Source organism: Daucus carota, chromosome 1 (assembly GCF_001625215.2).
Source record: "Daucus carota subsp. sativus chromosome 1, DH1 v3.0, whole genome shotgun sequence".
Classification (NCBI taxonomy): domain Eukaryota; kingdom Viridiplantae; phylum Streptophyta; class Magnoliopsida; order Apiales; family Apiaceae; genus Daucus; species Daucus carota.
In genome coordinates this window covers 1,161,025-1,183,401 of record NC_030381.2, presented here as the reverse complement: position 1 = coordinate 1,183,401, position 22,377 = coordinate 1,161,025, and the positions used below count along the sequence as shown (strand labels likewise).

Here is a 22,377-nt window from a genome sequence, read left to right as displayed (position 1 = left end):
TTTAAATATTTAACCCATTTAAAGTTCGATTTAATAATATCGGGTTGGGTCGGTTAAAAGTAAGAGCAGGTTGGGTCGGTTTAATCGGTTTTGTCAGATTATGAGCACCCCTATCTTCAGTTATGTAGATTTATCTGTCGGAAAATTTCATCTTCGAATTTTTTTTCAAAAGACAAAAACGTTATTAATATAAAATTTTAATTATATCAAAAGTTTAAAAAACATATATTATGTATTTCAAAAAATGTATAAAGTATTTTAAAAATTATATTCATTTTTATTTTTGAATAAATATTTATAATAATGTGTAATTTCATAAATTATTCTTAATTTTTTTTATAAATATCATAAATAATTTTCTTTTAAATTAAGGAATGGAAAAAAAAAAGCATATAAAATGTTTGATCAGAGCTGAGAAAGGGTGCACAAAAATGAAGAGTGCAAGAAAAGAATAAGCATCTGCAAGTTTTCAAGTGCCGGTCACCTCTTTCAGATGGCAATGGTTTATCTTCGTCCTAGCAAACCCTCAAATCACTTGCTCATTCCCCTTAACTCTTCACAATTATCAAGGTCTGAGTTTCATTCTGTTCTTCTATATGGCTTCTGATTCTCGACATTCATATTTTGTTCTGTAACATTGTGCCCTCATCCATTCTTTTGGATCATGTATAGTTGTTTGCTCAACTCTATGCTAATTGTTTGTTATTAGACTAACTTCGTAATTAATTTAATAGGCCGCTTGGATGCATTTCATTTTAAGAGCAACTCCAATGCAATGCTATACTTGGTTCTATTGCTATATTATAGCATCAAAAGTAAAAAAACTCAACTCCAAAGGGGTGCTATATTTGGATGCATCCATGCTTAGAGCAACTCCAATGCAATGCTATACTTGGTTCTATTGCTATATTATAGCATCAAAAGTAAAAAAACTCAACTCCAAAGGGGTGCTATATTTGGATGCATCCATGCATAGATGCATCTTTGGTTCTATATTTGAAACCAAGGATGGATCCATCCATGTTGCCACATCATTAATAGCTAGAAATTGGAAACTAGTTAATGAGTTAATGAGTTAGGTAAAAGTCAATGAGTTGGTTCTATATAAAAGTTAGGTAAAAGTTAATGAGTTGGTTAAATTTGAAACTAGTTATAGAACTTAGCATTGGAGTGCAAGTTCTATTTTAACACCAAAAAACACTTTTTGATGCTATATTATAGCAATAGCAATAGATATATAGCATCTAGCATTGGACTTGCTCTTAGATGCATCCTTGGTTCTATATTTGAAACCAAGGATGGATCCATCCATGTTGCCACATCATCAATAACTAGAAATTGGAAACTAGTTAATGAGTTAATGAGTTAGGTAAAAGTTAATGAGTTGGTTCTATATAAAAGTTAGGTAAAAGTTGATGAGTTGGTTAAATTTGAAACTAGTTATAGAACTTAGCATTGGAGTGCAAGTTTTATTTTAGCACCAAAAAGTGTTTTTTGGTGCTATATTATAGCAATAGCAATAGATATATAGCATCTAGCATTGGACTTGCTCTAAATGATGGATTTCAAATGACAGGATTTTAGTTGTCATTTTAAATTCTCAGATTTATATTGGTATTTGAATGTCTGGATTTGAAATGAAATCCAAATTCAAATTCCCAAACAAGTTATTTGATCAAATTCAGAATTTCAAATGAAATCCATGCTTCCAAACAGGCCATAAATGCATTTTGTTGTTTTCAGTTTTGAGGCTTGGTTTCTAGTGTGAATCAGTATTTGTTAATGTTAGTTCGTGATGGAGCTTTCATTTAATTCAAGTGCTTAGTTTATTTTATTCAACTGCTTTAGTTTATTAAGAACAATCCATTGGTTCATATGTTGCGATTATATATTGATTGGATATTATGTCCTGCATATGCTATGTAGCCTGGCTCACATTTTAGTTTGAGATATGTCTGCGAGAGTTTACTTGATGAAACAAATCTAGTTTTTGGTTTCTGATTTATTCTTCGACTTTATCCCTTATTCTTTTTCGTTACCACATTATTTGTATTGTTAGATTGGACAACTATCTCTTGGACGGTTAGCTAAAAAAACAAAAACAAAAGCTCTCTCCTAGACCATTCAAAATTTGACTTTGTATTATTATCAAGTAGGGGAATTTTTTACATTGGGTATGGCTATTCCGGAAGTTGATATGAAACTGCTTGAAGAGCTTCAGGCAATGGGTTTTCCGCTAAACCGAGCAACAAGAGCTCTTCACTTTTGTGGTTGGTACATTATCGTAGCAAATGCACCTAAATGCATATATATATTTGAATGCTCTAGTTGGTGTTTCACAGAATTCCTATAAATTTGGTATCTATTCATATCATTCGTTATGTTTCTTCTGTGCAGGTAATTCTAGTCTTGTGGATGCTATAAATTGGGTCATTGATCATGAGACTGACGCCGACATAGATGAGATGCCCTTGGTACATATTTTCATCTGGACGGAAATGCATATATAGCTTTACAACTCTTTAGTGTAGCTGTAATTAATTGTATTGTTGATAGTGCTTGTGCATATTCAATAGCAGATAGGCCGTTTGGTTTAGCTTAAAAGGAATTATTGCTTATAAATGAGAAGTTGTTTATAAGTGAAAAGTATCTTTTAATTTATGTGTATGGATAATATGTTTTGAAATTTACAACTTATTAGGTATAAAAACTATTAATATAATTATAAAATATTATAAATTATATTTTAAACCGATCCTATACATTTTTGTAAAGTCAAATTTAAAAAAATTAATAAAAAAAGTCACTAGAAGAAGTTAGGATTTTCAACTTCTCAAATTATGGTTTTTTAGTCAGAAGTTGGCTTATGTTTTTTTACACAAACGGTACGAATAAGCTGATTCTGATTTATAAGTCAGAAGCTGACAAATAAAGTAGTAGCCAAACAGGCTCATGTCTGTTTGTGAAGCTTTAAGAGAGACAATACACTTTTAAATATAATTTGCATGTCAACCGGTTTACAGATATCATGCTTTGCCTCCAGACAAATATTTAAAGTAAGAAGAAGAAGATTGGAATCCTCTGGCATTGATGAGTCTTCATTTGCGAATTTATGATAATAAACAACTACAAGTAGTCATATTACTTGTTATCCTTCTTTAGGAATATTAGTTTGGACTTCATGACTTCCTTACTTGTTACTCGAAAGTGTACACTGGAAATAAATTCCCAGTTAGATCTTACAGTACTGGGGAAAATAATTAAGAAACCTGCACATACAGATTAAAAGTCACTTGAGTTTTTGTATGAACTATAGCAGCCAGAAGAAACGATTGTAGCAAATTTACTGAATTTGTTTGTTTAATATATATATCATGTATTAGTTGTCTTAGAGAAATTCACTCTGCATCTGCTTCACCATATATTCAGTTGAGTTACAAGCTCTTACAGTTCCTAGTAGCTTCAACAATTTTTTTTAACGTTTCTATTTTTTATATACATGTGTGGCATATACATAAATATCTGAGATGTATCAGTCATCAAGCTTTGAGCTTTCAAATTTTATTATAGAATATTATAACTTATGAGCTTCCCTTTGTTTCCATTTACCTTTTTTTGTACTTAAGGTTTGGGCCTGTGATCACATGGCCATACTAAAGAGTAAAACTTAATTTGCAACGCAAAACCTATATACAAATTATCATGGTGAAGGATTTACTATCATTGTTCTCTCATGTGCATACAGATCCCAGTGAACATTGAAGTCCAAGCTCCTGGACCTTTTTTTATGACTGAACAATTGAAATTAAAAGCACATGAACTGAGGTATGTTCAATGTTCTCTTAATGATGAAATGCTCTTTGATGCTATTGCTTTATCATAAGTTAACTTCCGTTCTTGCTTGCTTTAATCCATAAACACTCGTAAATCAGGAAAATTTTAGCTATAAAGCTGTCTTTTTTGCTTTCTTGTCATCTTGTTTATAGCTTGTTTTGCCAATTCAGAAATCGGGCACAGGGGAGAACAGGAATAGGAGAGAAGCAGTCGGAAAGAGAAAAGGTATATATGGTTAAGTACATCCTACATTCTCTTGTTATTCTATATGACATATTGCTTGTGGCCTTGTTTCTCTTGGCTATCGCTTGCACTGTAGGAGAGGATTAAAAGAAGTAAGGAATTGCTGGAGGCTAAACGAATTGCTGAAGAAAATGAGAGAAAACGGTCTGTCACAGAAACACATAATAAAAATAAGCAACTTTCTATTTTCTTCGCCAAACACTTGGAAACTTACATCAATTTATAATTTGTAGCTTTATAGCCTTGAAGGAAGCAGAGAAAGCGGAAGAGAAGAGAGCACGAGAGAAAATTCGTCAAAAACTACAACAAGATAAGGTGTTTGCCTAAAATATAAGCAACTTAAAAATGTACTACTTCACTGATTCACTTTTAACTGTCTGGCGCGCACGAAATTTTCTCTGTCTTTCAAAGATTTGAGACCTCTCTAAACTGAGACAAGTTATGGAGTCGTCGGTTTACTCATCAGTAGTGTTCTCTATACATGGTTTCTTGTAGTTTTGCACCTGAGTTCAATATCCAGAAGTCATTTATACATTTAATTTTGTTAACATATAGTTAGAAAGAAGAAGTAAACTTGAATTGCCTCCGGATGATCTGGCATCTGTCTACCCTGCCATATCTATGATTCAAAAGCAAAAGGTATGATGTATCTTCACTTGATAGTGATGCCTATGATAACTAAATTTAATAACATACCCCCTTTAATATGTAGGATCCATTGCCTAAGGCTGTTCAGTTACCTAAGAAGTTTACTACAAAGGCAGAGCTTATGAGTGAATGTTTACGATCTCTGAGGCGAAAGAACAAGGTAGTTCTCCTGCCTTTTGTTTTTTTTTAGATTCTCTGATAGTATGACATGAAATTATTAGCTGTAAGAATCATCTGCTGTGATCATTAAAAAAATTTATCTTCAATAATTCTGGTATCCAAAGAAAATGGATATATCGACCTCATAACTGGGAGGTAACTTCTTTGAAAGGGAAAGCTTATACAATTTACCTTTCATTTGCCTATAGAAGTGGTGGCAGCTTTATAATATTTTGCAGTGCCAAGACATCATTTTTTACTTTTACTAAACTTTATCATATATTACTTTGCTGGCTCTAGCATGATGAGGCCGGAGTGAGGAAGGCCTTCCAGACTCTTTTATATTACATCACAAATGTTACCAAGGACCCTGGCGAGGAAAGGTTCCGGAGAATTCGACTGAGTAATCCAAGATTTGTGGTTGGTTTTTAAACAAATCATAGTTGTGGATCAACAATATAATGTAGGAAGTTGAAGCTGAATATGATATCTTGGTAATAATGTCATCGTTTGTGAATCAAATGGCAGGACAGAGTTGGGCGTTTTAAAGAAGGCGTTGATTTTCTTGAGCTATGTGGATTTGAGAGAACAGAAGGTGACAAGTTTTTATACCTTTCTAGAGACAAATTTGAGGCTGAAACATTCAGGTCAGCCGGGACACAGTTAGAGTCTGCAATAACAAACCCCTTCTTTGGGCTTATATCAAGCTAAGGGAGCACTAAAATACATTTATTATGACAAAACTTGTCACTATAAATGAACTATTGGATATTCATTTTACAATTCTTAACTCTTGACATGTTACTGTATTAATTATTATCTTTTGCTAATAACAAATTTGCCAAGTAAATATTAGTCACTAGAGAAATTATTCTTTGTTTTGTACTAATTTGTCTTTTCTCAGAGGCTAAACTTAATTTGTGATGCAGTTAGGAGTAGTATTTGTTTGAAATCCAATGGTTAAGATAAGGTGATCGACCTACCTCCTTTTATATGTGCTTTGAAAGGAATTAAGTTAGAGCAATGGAGACAGAACCTCCCTGTATCATCATGTCAACCCACATTTTTAACTAATTACTGTCATGGCAGATTTCCGACTCGACCCGATTCGCTAAGAGGCCGTAAGAATGTATGTGCAGAATATTATAGAAAGAAGATGCGGTAGAAACGTAAATCTAAGATGTGGTGGAAACATGAATCACGGATCTCATTACTGCTATACTCATGGACGCTGAAATGCAGTTACACTATAAAATTTTAAGTTTAACAAAATATGAAATGGAAATCGATTCATCTTTATAATAATAGATGCTAAAATCTATCACAAATACTTGTATTTTACAAATATTAACAGCGAGCATGCATTTAGTACCGCAAAACAGAAGAGAGGAAGATTATTGTTAAGAATCTTGAGCGGCGTTGGCTAAATGGGACAGGTAAAACATTATGTAAAATTTGTTAAATCTAAGACATTTTGCTTGGTATTCCTATATTGGTTGGTTATAATTTAAAAATAGTATGTTATTAATATTTTAGATTATTAAAATTGAATATATCAGTTTAATATGGTAATAAATGATGTCTTCCTACAGATTTCTTACAGACATGTAAATGTTCGACAAATTTAGTCATCCGTAGGAGGTTGACTAAAATCATAGACAACAGCTCCGTATGGTTGGAATATGAGTTTTTCGAGCTGGTGGTTAAAATTTTTAATTTATGGTATGTCAACTCATCTTTTAGCTAAGGGTTTTCAATGGTTGGAGATGCTCTAATCATTATTATAAATAAAATATTATTATAAAAATAATATTTTATTTATGATAATTTAAATAAGGTCTTGTCTAACATGTGCCCTCTGGCACAGATTAAGAACATTTACTGTGTCTAGTTTTCTGTAGATAATGCACATTATATTTTATTTACTCTTATATTATATTATCATTATATTTTGAAATAATAAAAAAATCATAAATTTATTATTAAATATTAAATTGTCTAATTTTAGTCAGAAGGCTGATTTTAATTAGAAAATTAGTGTGCATGCAGGGGGCCTCGTAATTATTTGTAGGATGAAATTAATTATAATTTTCATATAAAATTTGACAAAAAGTTTATTCTATATTCTCTGACTTTTTTTAAAATAAAATAATATTTTGTTATAAATATAAATTTTGAAAAATAAATCAAAAGTAAATATATAGTTAGCATTTAATAAAATTTTGACTAACTTCATACACATACACTTGATATTCATGCAACATGAAGGATACTTAATGATAGTTATTATGACTTATCATGTGCTCTTAGCGCACAGGTTAGACATCCCGTTTAAATAAATAATAATATAAAATTTTAAAATTATAATTAAATATTTAATCAGAATTTTATATCATTCTAACTATAATGCGGAGGGGCCAAATTTTTTTAATACAAAGTCAGCTTCGGCGACAATAGAAAATGAGGATGAAATGAATCTGGAGTCGAGAAATAATTTGATCTTGGAGGTACATTTCACATTTGTGTCGGTGCATCACTACTCATACTCATAAGTCGTACCACTGCTTTATTCGTATTGTTAAAATTCCACTCATCTCTCTCGGTGGTTTCCAAATGAGAAGAAGAATTTAAGCAAATTAAGCAACAAGCAAATCAGTGAATCTTAAAAGATACAAGAGGAAGAAGATTTGGGGAAATGGGCAGCACGACGCCGCTTGGATCCGCCGTGAAGCTCCTCCTCCTCTTGTCCGTGGCCACTTTACTCTTCCTTTTCATCACACTCTCCTCCGATCTCCCCCGAGTAAGTCTCTTCTTCATTCTCTCCTTATTAAATTAATCAATCCCCTTTGTGTTTCTACCACTTTGATTTTAATATTCATCTATTCACTTACTAGTAATTCAATTAATACTCACTTTGCCCATTAATCACATCACTCTTTCCTTGATTTTAATTTTAATTTTGCTCTCTTTGGGATTTATTAGGCCGTTGCTTATAATCATCATCATGATGCTGATGCTTCTTCTTATAATGGAGTTGAATTATCATTTCATACTTCAAGATCTGTATTGGCCCTCAAGTCTGATCCTCTCAGACCCCGTCTCGATCAGATCCGTAAGCAGGCTGATGATCACAAATCCCTTGTGCTTGCTTACGCTTCCTACGCCCGCAAGCTCAAGCTTGAAAACTCCAAGCTTGTTCGTGTTTTTGCTGATCTCTCCCGTAATTATACCTATCTCCTTTCCAGCCCTGCTTACCAACCGCTGCACAGCTCCGACTCTAGTTCCATTGACGAATCACTTCTCAGGCAGTTTGAGAAGGAGGTCAAGGAGCGTATTAAGCTCACCAGACAGGTCATCACCGAGGCCAAAGAGTCTTTTGATAATCAACTCAAAATTCAGAAGTTAAAAGATACCATCTTTGCTCAGAATGAGCAGTTGACTAAGGCTAAGAAGCAAGGGGCTTTTTCCAGTTTGATTGCTGCTAAATCCATCCCCAAGAGCTTGCATTGTGTTACGATGAGGCTCATGGAAGAGAGGATTGCCAATCCGGATAAGTATTCTGATGAGGGGAAGGAAACTCCGCCTGTAATTGAAGATCCAAACCTATATCACTATGCAATTTTCTCTGATAATGTGATTGCAGCTTCGGTGGTGGTGAATTCGGCTGTGAAGAATGCGAAAGATCCTAGTCAGCATGTTTTTCATGTTGTCACTGATAAAATGAATCTCGGAGCTATGCAAGTTATGTTTAAGATGAGGGATTACAATGGCGCCCATGTTGAGGTCAAGGCAGTTGAAGACTACAAATTCTTGAACTCTTCTTATGTTCCGGTTCTTCGCCAGCTTGAATCTGCAAATCTGCTCAAGTTCTATTTTGAGAACAAACTCGAGAATGCCACCAAAGACACAACCAATATGAAGTTTAGGAACCCAAAGTATTTGTCTATATTGAATCATATCAGGTTTTATCTGCCTGAATTGTACCCGAAGCTGCATAGGATTTTGTTTTTGGATGATGATATTATTGTCCAGAAGGATTTGACCGGACTTTGGAAGATAGATATGGACGGGAAGGTGAACGGAGCTGTTGAGACGTGCTTTGGGTCTTTTCATCGGTATGCACAATACATGAATTTTTCTCATCCACTGATCAAACAGAATTTCAGCCCAAAGGCATGTGCGTGGGCTTATGGGATGAACTTCTTTGATCTGGATGCTTGGAGGAAAGAGAAGTGCACTGAGCAGTACCATTACTGGCAGAATCTGGTAAGACATAGAATCTTAGAAACTGTTTTGTAAATTATTAGATTCAAGTAATTCTGTTATTTCCAATTCATTATTTCTAGCTCACGGAGATTGACAAACATACTATGTTATTATGTTATGTAATATTGTATTTTTATTACCTTTTTTGTGCGTCCTTTAGATTTTGAAGTCTTAATTAGCACATTTAATTTAAGAATCTACATTAATCATATCGTAAATGTAGTCGATTTGTCTTTTTGTTTCATTATTAAGGAAGTCTTAATCAGTCTGTTTATAATTATTATCTAATTCGGTGCTACCTCTACCCATATATTCCACTACTCTGGATTTAGTCTGTTCTATACCATTTGCTTTCTTGAGGTTGTGGGTTCGGTTGATTTTTTCTTTCCTCACATAGACTGATTAGTGTTCATGTTTCTCTGCAGAATGAAAACCGGACCTTGTGGAAATTGGGGACGTTGCCACCAGGCCTGATCACATTCTACTCAACAACCAAGCCACTAGACAAATCTTGGCATGTGTTGGGTCTTGGGTACAACCCAAGCATAAACATGGAAGAGATTCGAAATGCTGCAGTGGTTCACTTTAACGGGAACATGAAACCATGGCTTGATATTGCCATGAACCAGTTTCGCTCAATATGGACAAAGTATGTTGATTATGATAATGAGTTCATACAGGACTGCAATTTCGGTCTATAAAGATTTTAACCAAGGTTGAAGCCAAGGTCGGAGGATCTGCCAATGCGCAGTCCAACTGCAAACATCTGGATTATGGTGCTCATGCTTCTTTACACTTTTACTTAAATTTAGTGCTCATGTTTATTTCTGTAGAAGTTGTGTCTACGGCAACATAGCAATCTTCTATGCTATGCTTCTTAATTGTTCATAGTGGTTACACTAATTTTTTTGAAATGATGAATGGTTTATCAAGAACATTGCTTGAAATTGCTGTTTACTAATAAATATATACATAAAAGTTGTTTGTGATACAATTTGGCAGTTAAGAAATATATCTCATTGTATTAACAAATATTCTTGGGATGGATGGGTTAGATTTAGTAGGATGATTGTCCTGAAGCTTGTGAAGTAAGTTCTGCTGTCAAGTCAAGTATACAAGTGATTGCTGGCTTGTGGTTTGTTTTATTTCTTATACAATCACATCAACCCAACTATGCTAAGAGATACTTTGTAAGGATTTATATTGGACATGCGATTCTGATAACTTTAGGTTTGCAGGTGTTAAAAGCTTATTTTGTTTTGATATGCATAAAGATAACATTTAAATCTCCCTGAGAATCAATTTGACAATTAGTGCAGCCCTGCTGGTATATGTGTAGTTCGGAACGCAGCAGCGTTTTCATAACTGCACCACCCTTGAACTAGAGCCAGAGAAAACCAAACCAAACCAAACAAACCCAGTATATCCCGCTTAAAGCAGGGTCTGGGGAGGGTAAAATGTACGTAGACAATGCCCCTACTCTAAAGAATAGGGAGGCTGTTTCCGTGCAGACCCCCAGCTTAGTGCAAGACAAAGTATGGTGTGATATGATACATATGTAAATAGTACATGAGCCCATGGTTGCGAACACATGGGACTCACCTTTACCTCTAATTCGTCTGTCAATGAAAGAGCTGAACCTCTTCGTCACCGTATATAGCCATAACACTCAAAACCTCTTTGTATTTAATTCCTATGTCCATCAATAATCTGAACCTGTTCTGAAAACATAATGTCATGACAATCAAAACCTCTAGACGCCACGAGACCGAGTCTCAACTACTCTAATACGTCTTCTCCAATCATTTCTATCTACTGTCATATCACCCGTGAGATTTAGGGCTCCCATATCTAAACTTAATTGATCAGCCCACGTCCGACGGGGCCGACCTCTCTTTCTCTTACCCCGAACCGATATATGTTCAACTCTTCTAACCGTGGCCGAGTTACATTTTCGTCGAACATGTCCATACCAACGTAAACGCCCCTCCCTTATTTTCTTAGAGATAGCCTCCACACCTAAAAGGCGTCGAAAAGTAACATTTGGTATATGATCTGTCCTGGTTTTACCACACATCCAACGCAACATACGCATTTCCGCTGTCTCTAGCCTACGCTCCTGAGCTTTTCTTAATGGCCAGCACTCAGAACCATATAGCAATGACGGTCTGATCGCTACTCGATAGAATTTACCTTTCAACTGATACGGTACACTTTTATCACACAAGACACCAGTAGCAGCCCTCCATCGACACCATCCTATCGAAATACGATGAGTCACATCCGCAGAAATATCACCATTACTCTGAATAATAGAACCCAAGTATTTAAAGGTATTAACTTGTGGTACACGAGACTCCGCAATACATACAGATACACCCTCCTCGTGAATCTCCTCGCTGAAATTGGTGCAAAGGTACTCAGTCTTAGAACGGCTCAAACGCAACCCATAACCCTCCAGCGATGCACGCCACTGTTCTAGCTTTACATTAACCTCATACCGAGACTCAGCTATTAATACAATATCATCAGCAAAAAGCATACAGCAAAAAGCATACACCAAGGCACAGGCGCTTCATGGAGTTACGATTTAAGTTCATTTTGCCACCCATACTTTTTTTTTTGTCAGGATTTTGCCACCCATACTTTAGTTTCGATTATGAGGAAGGGGAAACCTAGATCTTGCGGAAAATGCAGTGACAATATGGCCAGTGACGGAGGGAGGGGGATTCGGCCATCCGGGGCTCCCTGGCCCCTCCTAGTTTGGGGAATTTTTGTAGGTATATATCCAGAAGAGTTTTCATTATCTGATCAAATGGAGTTTAAAATGGAACTGAAAATGTGGGTTTCTAAAATGAGAAGGAATGAAACGTTTTCAAAGTTGTAAAATTTAGGCGAACTTGTAAATAAGATGGTTCAAGTGGTTTACTAAAGAAGTTTTTCACTAGTGTGTAAAGAAGTTTTTCAATAGTGTGTCTTTGATTGAGTTGATTCTTGTTTAATTGGTTGCAACCGCTACAGTGGAATGAGCGTTTTGTGTCATTAAGTTATATTTATGTGACAGGACGGGTGATTATTTACGTGACAAGACAGGTGATTATTCTTTATTAATTGTTAGGTGTGCTATATTGAAAAAAAATCTCTTTACGGGTATTAATAATGAAATAATTATTCAGCATTTTCAGAATATGAAGACTAGAACGGCTGATCTGCAACGCTTACATACTGAATAGAGTTACCAGCAGATAATTATTAGCAATTATCATGTAGCATACTGAATGTTTTTCGCTCAAGCTAGAAAATATTCCAGTCCTTTAATACTTTTGATTTTAACAAGTAATCTATATTATACTATAATAAGCCAACATGGGTATAATTTGTAGTCCAAGATTTTAGTTATATTTTTTGGTTTGGTACTCTCCTTTTGGTACTACAAGTCTACAAATGTGGAGTCTATTAGTATTATATTATTAAACAGTTTCAAATACTAAAAACACTCATAACAATACATTATCATATAATATTTCATTAAAAAGATTATAATAATGTTATAAATAAGATTATAAATATACAATTTTGAATATTTTCTTTTAACAAGAACATTCATATAACTTTTTTTTTAACTTTAACGTGTTCTATTTCAATATAAACACGAACCAATACATAACTCTTTTTAACTCTAATCTTAAAAATTATTGTCGTCAAAAAAATCAAGATTACAAATTACGTTAAAATTCGATTGATTAGATTACTGAATCTTTCAAAAGTATTAAACGATCGGCTATGTTTGGAAAAGATTTGAATTTTCTGATTTTTTTTATTTTTAAATCTACGTGTACTAAATTCGGATTAAATGTACTAAAATCTTGAGGGTTTGTCCATTTTCAAGTAATCGGAAGAAAATATAGTCAGTTGAATAATATAATTTAATTAAAATCCAATTCATTAATACTAAAATACTAATAAAATGATGTTAAAATTTAAATTATAAATAATAAATTACGAACTATATACCCGCCCGTGCTTCGCACGGGTTAAAGGCTAGTATATATTATATATGAAGACCCCCTTTAAAAGACTTCCTTGTCTCCGTCACTCAATATGGCCTTGTAAACTCGATCAATTACAATGTCGCCAATTAACAAAAAAATTTTAGTTGAATGCAAATGATCATTCTTTGAAACTTTATGCAGCATATAAGCTTAGTCTAGTTCTAGTTGTTGTTGTTGTTTTTTTTTTTTTTTTTTTGAAATGAGAATGAATCTCAACCGATATGATTCGCCAATTCACCGTGATAATTATTTCATTCAAGAAAGTTTATCATCTAACCATCGGACATGCAAGATGACCGGGGAAATTTAGATAATAAAACTTTAATGTCCGAAAAGAAAAACCCGTCTTCTTCCAAGCATCCTGAAAATATAAACAAATGAAACAGGGACAATATAAGTCCATATATATGACTGATTATATATATATATATATATATATATATATTATATGAAGACCCCCTTTAAAAGACTTCCTTGTCTCCGTCACTCAATATGGCCTTGTAAACTCGATCAATTACAATGTCGCCAATTAACAATAAAATTTTAGTTGAATGCAAATGATCATTCTTTGAAACTTTATGCAGCATATAAGCTTAGTCTAGTTCTAGTTGTTGTTTTTTTTTTTTTTTTTTTTTTGAAATGAGAATGAATCTCAACCGATATGATTCGCCAATTCACCGTGATAATTATTTCATTCAAGAAAGTTTATCATCTAACCATCGGACATGCAAGATGACCGGGGAAATTTAGATAATAAAACTTTAATGTCCGAAAAAAAAACCCGTCTTCTTCCAAGCATCCTGAAAATATAAACAAATGAAACAGGAACAATATAAGTCCATATATATGACTGATTATATATATATATATATATATATATATATATATATATATATATTATATATGAAGACCCCCTTTAAAAGACTTCCTTGTCTCCGTCACTCAATATGGCCTTGTAAACTCGATCAATTACAATGTCGCCAATTAACAATAAAATTTTAGTTGAATGCAAATGATCATTCTTTGAAACTTTATGCAGCATATAAGCTTAGTCTAGTTCTAGTTGTTGTTGTTGTTTTTTTTTTTTTTTGAAATGAGAATGAATCTCAACCGATATGATTCGCCAATTCACCGTGATAATTATTTCATTCAAGAAAGTTTATCATCTAACCATCGGACATGCAAGATGACCAGGGAAATTTAGATAATAAAACTTTAATGTCCGAAAAGAAAAACCCGTCTTCTTCCAAGCATCCTGAAAATATAAACAAATGAAACAGGGACAATATAAGTCCATATATATGACTGATTATATATATATATATATATATATATATATATATATATATATATATATATAATTAAAAAATAAAGGATAATATATCCAATAAATAATAATTATTAAAATCATGTGTGTATCATTTCAAGTAGTGAAAAGGAATTAACTAAAGTCTCAACCAAAGATGGATCTTTGGTGAGACACGGAGGAAAAAATTAATATACTAAAAATATAAAATAACAATTATTAACAAGCCAACAAAATGACACATAATTGCAGCCAACAAAGTGGCACATATTGGAGCCAACAAAGTGGCACATAATTGCCCTTACAAGCCAATAATATGCCATCAATCATACTCCCTCTGTCCCAGTCAATTGTATACGTTTCTTTTTCACTGCTCGACACGCTTTTTAAGGCTATTATAAAACATAGTTCCACAACTTATTTTTAAGATTTTCTTTTTTTGTATAAAAATATAAATGTTATACTTTTATACAAAAAAAGAAAATCTTAAAAATAATTTACAGAACTATACTATATTGAAGCATTAAAGTCCGTGCCGCGTCCCCGTCCCCCAATGTATACTATTGACTGGGACGGAGGGAGTACCTTTGGAGAGAGTCTTTTCTCTGACACTCATCTATGAATTCGATAAAACTTCTTTATATGTATCTCGGGCATTAGGGCTACAGTCTAGTTCTAGTTGATCATCCTTACAAGGACGTCTCCTGCCTATACGAGTTCATGGGCTGACTTGGAAGCCCGACATTATTACAAGCAGGGGTTAATTATCTAGTTGGTCACTGAAGTGGGCTCAATGTATCAAATTGGTCACTGAACTCAAAACGGTATCAGGATGGTCACTGAAGTGGCCATAAATATCAATCAGGTACCTTGAAATATAAGTTCAAGCAGTAAAAATATTATTTATAAAGTTCTACACATTATTTTTGAGTGTTACCAAAACCAAGTAAAAGTTTATGACTTCTAATATTTATGATAATATATTTAGATTTTATCAAGTTTATTTATTATTTATTTTTAATTAAAACAAAGACAATAACTATATAATAAAATATAAATTATAAATAAACTTGATAAAATATAAATATATTATTTTAAATACTAGAAGTCATAACCTTTTAGTTGGTTGTGGTAACATTTAAAAATAATATGCAAAATTTTATAAATAATATTTTTACTACTTGAACTCATATTTCAAGGTACTTGTTTGATAATTTATGGTGACTTTAGTGACCATCTTGATACCGTTTTGAGTTCAGTGACCAACTTGATACATTAAGCTCACTTCAGTGACCAACTTGATAATTAACCCTTACAAGCAGCATACTCAACACAACTCAGTTATCAAACCAGATACATTTCAAATGTTGAGCTGCATAATTTAAAGGAAAATTTTTAAGCGCCATATTTTTGAATTTGTTTGTTTTGCAACATAGGTATTTTATCTTTTTTTTTTTTAAAAAAAAACCCTAATTATAATCATAATATCGAGTTGACTGACATATCAACTTTGTAACACCTTTCTTTCAGGTTGCAGCCTACCAGCAACCGTGACCCCAATCAACCAGACCAACAGTTAAGTACTTGATGCAGTTGAAGTAAACCAATCCAACAGTTAATGCCATAATGGATAGCATAATATATAAATATCAAACACAATGGAGAAAAAACACATTCACAATCCGAATGCTAATAATAATGACCCTTCCTTCAACTACGACTTGCAACAATATACTAAAAAAAGAAAGCTGTTTTTCCTGAACTCACCTTTTCCTATCCACCTATTAGTCCGACTCGCCCATCCAGGGGAAACCCAAAAAAAAACAAGGTTAAGACAATTTCTCTAAATTTTAAGAGAGCTAATCACCCAAAAGATATCCAGCAGCTTGCTTTAATCCTCTTGCTTTGCTGGAAGCTACCGACAAATTAATCACTACAGTGATGAGAAACATAAAACCAATATTCCACAACCGTATCTATACTAGATCAGTCAAGCGGTAGCAGGTACCCTTGGTGCCATGTTTTTTCCATTTCCACTACCAAGCATACCATTAGATCGGACCATGCGTCCGCCACTAGTACCCAAATTTTCATCCCTCTGGTACCCATTATTCATGTTATTGCTTGAACCTCCTCGATAGTTGCCTTTGTTACTGAATTCTGTCTTGCCATTAGATTCTCCTCGGCCGTATCCTCTGCCAGGCCCATAGTTTCCACGCCCTCTTATGCCCTCATTCCTATATCCAGAATCATTCCTGAAATTAGCTGCCCTTCCAGCTGGAAACCTTCCACGGTTATTTACTGCATTGAAGAAACACTCTTTATCAAAGATGAACCACTAAAATTGTTCAAATAAAGTAAAGCTGGACATGCTTTGTGCTTCTAAAAATTGGGCTTCACGAGTAATAGTTACTATATAATAGCTTACGTTCCATTTCCGTCTTCATTTGTGTACAAACAGAAGAAACTACAACTTAAAAGCTCACCTCCTGAATTTGTGGATTTCTTTTCTTCAACAATTGCTTTGCGTCCCCCCATCGATATTGGTGAAGCCTAATTTACAGAGGACAAAACAAGAAAACACATAAGAACAAATTTATGATACATAATAAATTGGGAATGTCGACATGAAACATGCAACCCCCAATGTGCTAAAAGTTCAGTAACATGTAACATAAATGTAAACAGGCTAAGACAACAAAATTACACATCAAATATGATCACTTTCTGTATACATACCATGCTAAATTGTTTACACAAAATTCACTTAAAAATAACACACACTAAATGTTTGAAATGGCTTATTTGTAAAGAGCATTTGAAGGTAAGTGTGGTAACTATAAATATGAATTTGACATGTATATGAAGAGGACCGGATCATGGATTTTATAACATATGACCACCGTGTAGAGTAACTTTAAGATGTATTTGATATACATGTTATGAAGATAAATGAACACACGTGAAACCTTGATGTACAAGAAATCCAATGACATAGTAAGATACAAGAGATGTTAAATGCACTCTTTCAATTATTGGCTTTTAGAATTCAAATTACCAGGACCTTTGACTAGCAATTAACATATAAAAACGTCCACCATGTACAGTGCAGGACTAGCAACCTAGTTATACGAGTCGGCTCACAGCTATGCGTTAGTGGACATTTACTAAACATCAGTAACAGTGCAGGACTAGCAACCTAGTTATACGAGTCGGCTCACAGCTATGCGTTAGTGGACACTGACGCTTGTTAATAAGCGTCCACCTATGATGTGCTGTTGGTTCAGACATTGTTAACATTAAGATACAGCCTATTGCTTTTTTTTTTTTGTTTTCTTTTTGTTCATATATATGTAATATACCTAATATTAATCTGTAGCATACACCATGAAGAATCTAGCCATTATTTATATATCTTCGACTTCTCTAATATCCATATATAATTTCTCACTTTCATCCTTCACAAGATTTCAAGCTACAGTTTGTACATGTTATAAAATGAAGAGAATATTGACCAACAAACTTCTTCACTGAATGAATAAAAAGAGAGTACATGATCTATCCATCTACTTACTGTATTTACAGCTATGCCTCTGGCCCTCTAGTTTAAATGAACCAGGCAAATTGCAGAATGGAAGGACGAAAATCACTAATCTATCCCGACTGGTTAACTGAAGCCGTTAAGCCAGTAAAATAAAACAAGAACCGTACTTACTAAACGTGCAACACACACCAAGCGCAAAAGTATCCGAGGCACATGTGCAAAATACATAAAAACTCAATATGTGCATCGGCTGAGCATGGTTCGATTTGGGCGGTTTTAGAGGTCTAAACCCAACCAAACCGAGATTTTCGGCTTTGAAAATCTAGAAACCGAACCCAAACCAAATGCTAAAAGACCCGATCCAAACCGAACCGAATATTAACGGACTGGTTCGGTCGGTTTCGGCTTAATACCAAAATATTTTAAAAATATTATGTTCTACTACTAAACTAAAATAAACAATTTTAGGTTACTCTTATTTGTCTCTTGACAAAAAACATAGATAAAATATAAAGATGATATTTATATAACTCTCCAATATAAATAATTCTAGGTGTTACCCTTGTTTGTTGTTAAGAAGAAAAATAACTCATTTAACTATAAAAAATAAATAAACTATTTATTCAAAGAAAAAACTATTGATTATTAATTAGTAATAAATAAGATGGAGATAAAAGTGGAGAATGGTTTTCCAACGGAGAAACAACAACGATAATGGGCGACACTTAAATATTTAAATTAATATATAAAAATATTATTTATAGAATATTTATTTCGGTCGGTTTAAAAGTGAAAACCGAAAATTTTCGATTTCTAAGTATCAAAACCGGAACCAAACCAATCCATTCTAAACCAAAAATTTCAGTTTGAATGGTTTGAAACAGCCGGATTGGATCGGTTTCGGATAATTATGTCAAGGCCTATGTGCATGTGCGTGTTTGTGTAGAAACTATAATACGATATATTGAAAACGTAGATAACAATGATATTATAAAACAAGCCGCATTATTGTTTTTACTAATGTAATCGACAAGAGTCGAGATAGAACTTGTGTCCATAATAACAATAGTAACTAAAGTATGCTCATTCTATAAGATAAATTATGCTCATTTTACTTGATAAATTAAATATTTCATATCTATGCTCTCAAAATCTTCATCAAGATTGTCATAATGATCTCATCACCCTCAAACTCTTTCTCTTCTTCCTCATGGATTTCCTACACATCTACTAAGTGCCTTTTACATAAAGATAATTCAGAATAGGATGTGTTGCATGACATTTTGATTTGAGGATTCATTTGACCAAGTAATATTCTATTTTTCTCAATCTTCTTTATATGCAGGTCTATCTGCGCTGCCCAAAATAAAATTTGGGTCTTATAGCTTCTAGATTTGAAGTTGATTAAGCTACAATAATTTCAATTAAATTTCTTTTTACTTTATCACTCCACCTAAACAATACGATGAAGGGTAGCTTCACATTAATTCTTGCTTATTCAAGCTATAATAGCTATAAACGAAACTAACTAGCTAACTAATTACCGAGCAACTTAGCTCAATACATACATACAAATATATCTATACACATAGAGTAAAGGCTAAAAGCAAATATAAGTATATAACTAAGATATAGGAAACAGATCTTGTCATCACCAACTTGTAAATGCCATGATGCCATCTAAGAGAATATTATGGGTTTCATAGAATCCAAAATTTTGCATAAGCAATGGAATTGATATACCTCAATCGCTCTTTGCACGGCACTTGCCTCCTCATACTCCACAAAGCCAAAACAGAAACCTTGCTGCAGAGACAATAGTATAACTAAATAGCTTGAAATTTCAGGTGAAAATTAAAATGACTGGGGCAAACGGTCATACCTTGCTTCTAACTTGAATGCCACCATTCCTTATAGTACCATATTTCTTAAACTCATCATCGAGAAGAGAAGGCGTGGCATTATATGGAAGACCCTTTATGTATATAGAGTAGCTTTCCGCTGAACAAAGACAACAGAATAATATACTACTTAGAAGCAAGACCAACAAAAAGATTCCTGGAAGTTAGTATATATATATATATATATATATATATATATATATATATATATATATATATTATACGCTGAGATATAGATATGTGTACACATGAAGGTTAACTAAGTTACATTCTAGATCTTGGTTCACATTTTCAGCAGAATTTAAAATAGAGGCCGACACATCAGTAGTTGAGCTTGCAGGCGGAGTAGATTTCATTTGTTGCTCTCGACTCTTTTGTGGAGTTTTACGCAACACAGGTGCTGGAGATGAGAAAGGTAGACCTTTTTCCTTTAAATCTTTCACCTACACATCAAAGCATAAAAACCCATGGAAATATTTTCTTCCTATTATATTTATTCCTTCAAAGCTAAGACAGTATGTCTGGATGGATGTCATATAGAGCATTAAAGGCCTTGAAAGAAACACATAAACATTGTTTGTGGACATAATTTATGTCAATGAACATTAAATACTTATACAAAAAAAAAATCAATGTCAAGCTCGTATGTTGCTCAGAAACTTACTATAGAAGCATAAGACTTTTTTGGTACTTCACTTTTAGTATTAGATTCAACAACCGCCTCTGAATTATTTGGCAATTCTTGGATAACCTCTTGGACTCGTACTTCTTCAACCTCAGCTACAGGCTCTTCGTCAACAACCTCGGCAATTGGCTCTTCGTCAACAACCTCAGCTACTGGCTCTTCGTCAACCATCTCAGCTACAGCCTCTTCCTCTTTTTCAAATTTTATTTCTCCATTCTCAGATACATTGTGTAATGATTCCTCATTAGGCTCCGATGCCAAAGCATCATTTCGCTCAGTCATGTGATCCTCCTGCACAGGATTCGCTTCTGCATAGAACAAACAAGCAAGTAAATAAACACAGCAAAGTTAAAATTGTATATCCACTATCCAGCATAAATTATACACAAGATGAAACTCAAAGCACTGAGATCAAAGATTACCTTGCTCAACAGCGACAGGAACCTCATACTCAGTATTGAGAACCTGATCTTCATAAGGCTGATTAGCCTTCTCCAGATATCGAAACATGTCATTAAGCACAAAATAGCCCCCTCGTTCTTGTGGTGCAAGGAAGAAAGTCTGAGCAAAATCCCGCACCACATTGTCCTTTCCAGTGAGGTAACCAGTTACAAGGACATGAACCCCAGTATTCAGTGACTCTTGTGCATCAACTGTTTTAATCTCTGCCCTAAATTCACCATAGTTGAGGGATAAAATCTTTTCATTGATAGCCTGTGAGATATGGCAACATAAGCACCCAACTCAAAATTCTAAAACCCCAATTCTCCATAAACAAATCACTAGACAATAAATAGATTAACATCAAGTGGGAATGCAATTTCACATGTAAATACCATATCACAACCACAAAGACTATAAAACAAACGAAATTAGTAAGGACAAAAGCTAGGAAGTAAGGGATGATTACACTCATGGTGGTAGTGATACTCGTGGTACCATCATCTTCAGGACGACCAAGTTTGCTGATATCCTTATAAAAACGATGTACAAGCGCAGGGGATTGATGAAGTATAAGGTAATACTGTTGAACAAATGCATGCCCAACCTGTCCAAAACACATCGCAGTCCAAAAGCCAAGAACCCCATTCAATTAAAATTTATTAAAAAAAGAAAAAGAAAAAGGATACAAACTTGATGCTACAGAATATATAAAGATGCAAACTTGAGCAACAGAAACATATAAAGATGCAAACTCGAAGCTATAACTAAAGATATAAATTAAAGACACATACAATTTGAGGGGTGACAGCAGGTGCCTCAGCCGCCATCTGTGAATGATATCTAAAGGGGCAAAAAAAAAATAAAAAAAAAAATCAGATAATACAATCTTATGTGTAAAAAAAAGATCAGAGAGAGAGAGAGAGAGAGGTGTTGTGTTGGATACCTGGATCGGAGAATTGAAATGAGAATTAAGCAAACAAGCAGCTGCACTCTCTCTCTCTCAAAGATGGATTTAGGGTTTACGGGGGGATCTTGAACGAATGAGGAAAGAAAGAGAGAGCCTCCCTACAGGCTACAGCAGTAGAAATGTGTGTGTTTTTTATGATTTTGCTGTAGAGACTAAAACCAGTATTGTTGTCTGTATTTTATCTGTTTATATACTCAAATCATAGGAACGGTGTTCAACCCTAGTATACAAGATGGAGCAATAAAACTTCTCTTATTATTTTATTCTCTTATTAATCTTCTGACGTTGTTATATTATTTAATTATTAACTTTGCGAATCAGCTATATA

At 33.8% G+C, this 22,377-nt stretch overlaps 4 protein-coding genes across 7 annotated transcripts; 2 read left to right on the top strand and 2 right to left on the bottom strand.

Moving 5' to 3' along the window:
* Positions 1–411: 411 nt before the first annotated feature.
* On the top strand, positions 412–5,734 carry LOC108215713 (uncharacterized). Of its 4 annotated transcripts, none has more exons than XM_064089269.1 (11): positions 412–570; positions 2,157–2,270; positions 2,398–2,474; positions 3,746–3,825; positions 4,005–4,059; positions 4,154–4,221; positions 4,311–4,392; positions 4,633–4,716; positions 4,790–4,885; positions 5,185–5,304; positions 5,418–5,576. In XM_064089269.1, exons 2-11 carry the CDS (start codon positions 2,177–2,179, stop codon positions 5,430–5,432), a joined length of 771 nt encoding a protein of 256 aa, XP_063945339.1. In that variant the 5' UTR covers positions 412–570; positions 2,157–2,176; the 3' UTR covers positions 5,433–5,576. The 4 variants fall into 4 exon arrangements, with proteins under 4 accessions (XP_063945339.1, XP_017243756.1, XP_017243764.1 ...); XM_017388267.2 differs by having other exon boundaries at positions 413–570; positions 5,413–5,734; XM_017388275.2 differs by having other exon boundaries at positions 413–570; positions 2,154–2,270; positions 5,413–5,734.
* A 1,544-nt stretch (positions 5,735–7,278) lies between these two features.
* LOC108205018 (galacturonosyltransferase 8) lies at positions 7,279–10,144 on the top strand. Its single transcript, XM_017374763.2, has 3 exons — positions 7,279–7,684; positions 7,867–9,150; positions 9,576–10,144. Exons 1-3 carry the CDS (start codon positions 7,580–7,582, stop codon positions 9,849–9,851), a joined length of 1,665 nt encoding a protein of 554 aa, XP_017230252.1. The 5' UTR covers positions 7,279–7,579; the 3' UTR covers positions 9,852–10,144.
* Positions 10,145–10,903: 759 nt separating this feature from the next.
* On the bottom strand, positions 10,904–11,692 carry LOC108215795 (uncharacterized). The gene has a single exon (XM_064082801.1). The coding sequence runs from the start codon at positions 11,690–11,692 to the stop codon at positions 10,904–10,906; it is 789 nt and encodes a 262-aa protein (XP_063938871.1).
* Positions 11,693–16,107: 4,415 nt separating this feature from the next.
* On the bottom strand, positions 16,108–22,261 carry LOC108201860 (nuclear transport factor 2). Its single transcript, XM_017370194.2, has 10 exons — positions 22,026–22,261; positions 21,874–21,922; positions 21,549–21,686; positions 21,061–21,352; positions 20,618–20,946; positions 20,222–20,396; positions 19,935–20,053; positions 19,796–19,858; positions 16,995–17,061; positions 16,108–16,809 (listed from the first exon to the last, which is right to left on the bottom strand). The coding sequence occupies exons 2-10, from the start codon at positions 21,907–21,909 to the stop codon at positions 16,499–16,501; spliced, it is 1,530 nt and encodes a 509-aa protein (XP_017225683.1). The 5' UTR covers positions 21,910–21,922; positions 22,026–22,261; the 3' UTR covers positions 16,108–16,498.
* Positions 22,262–22,377: the final 116 nt, after the last annotated feature.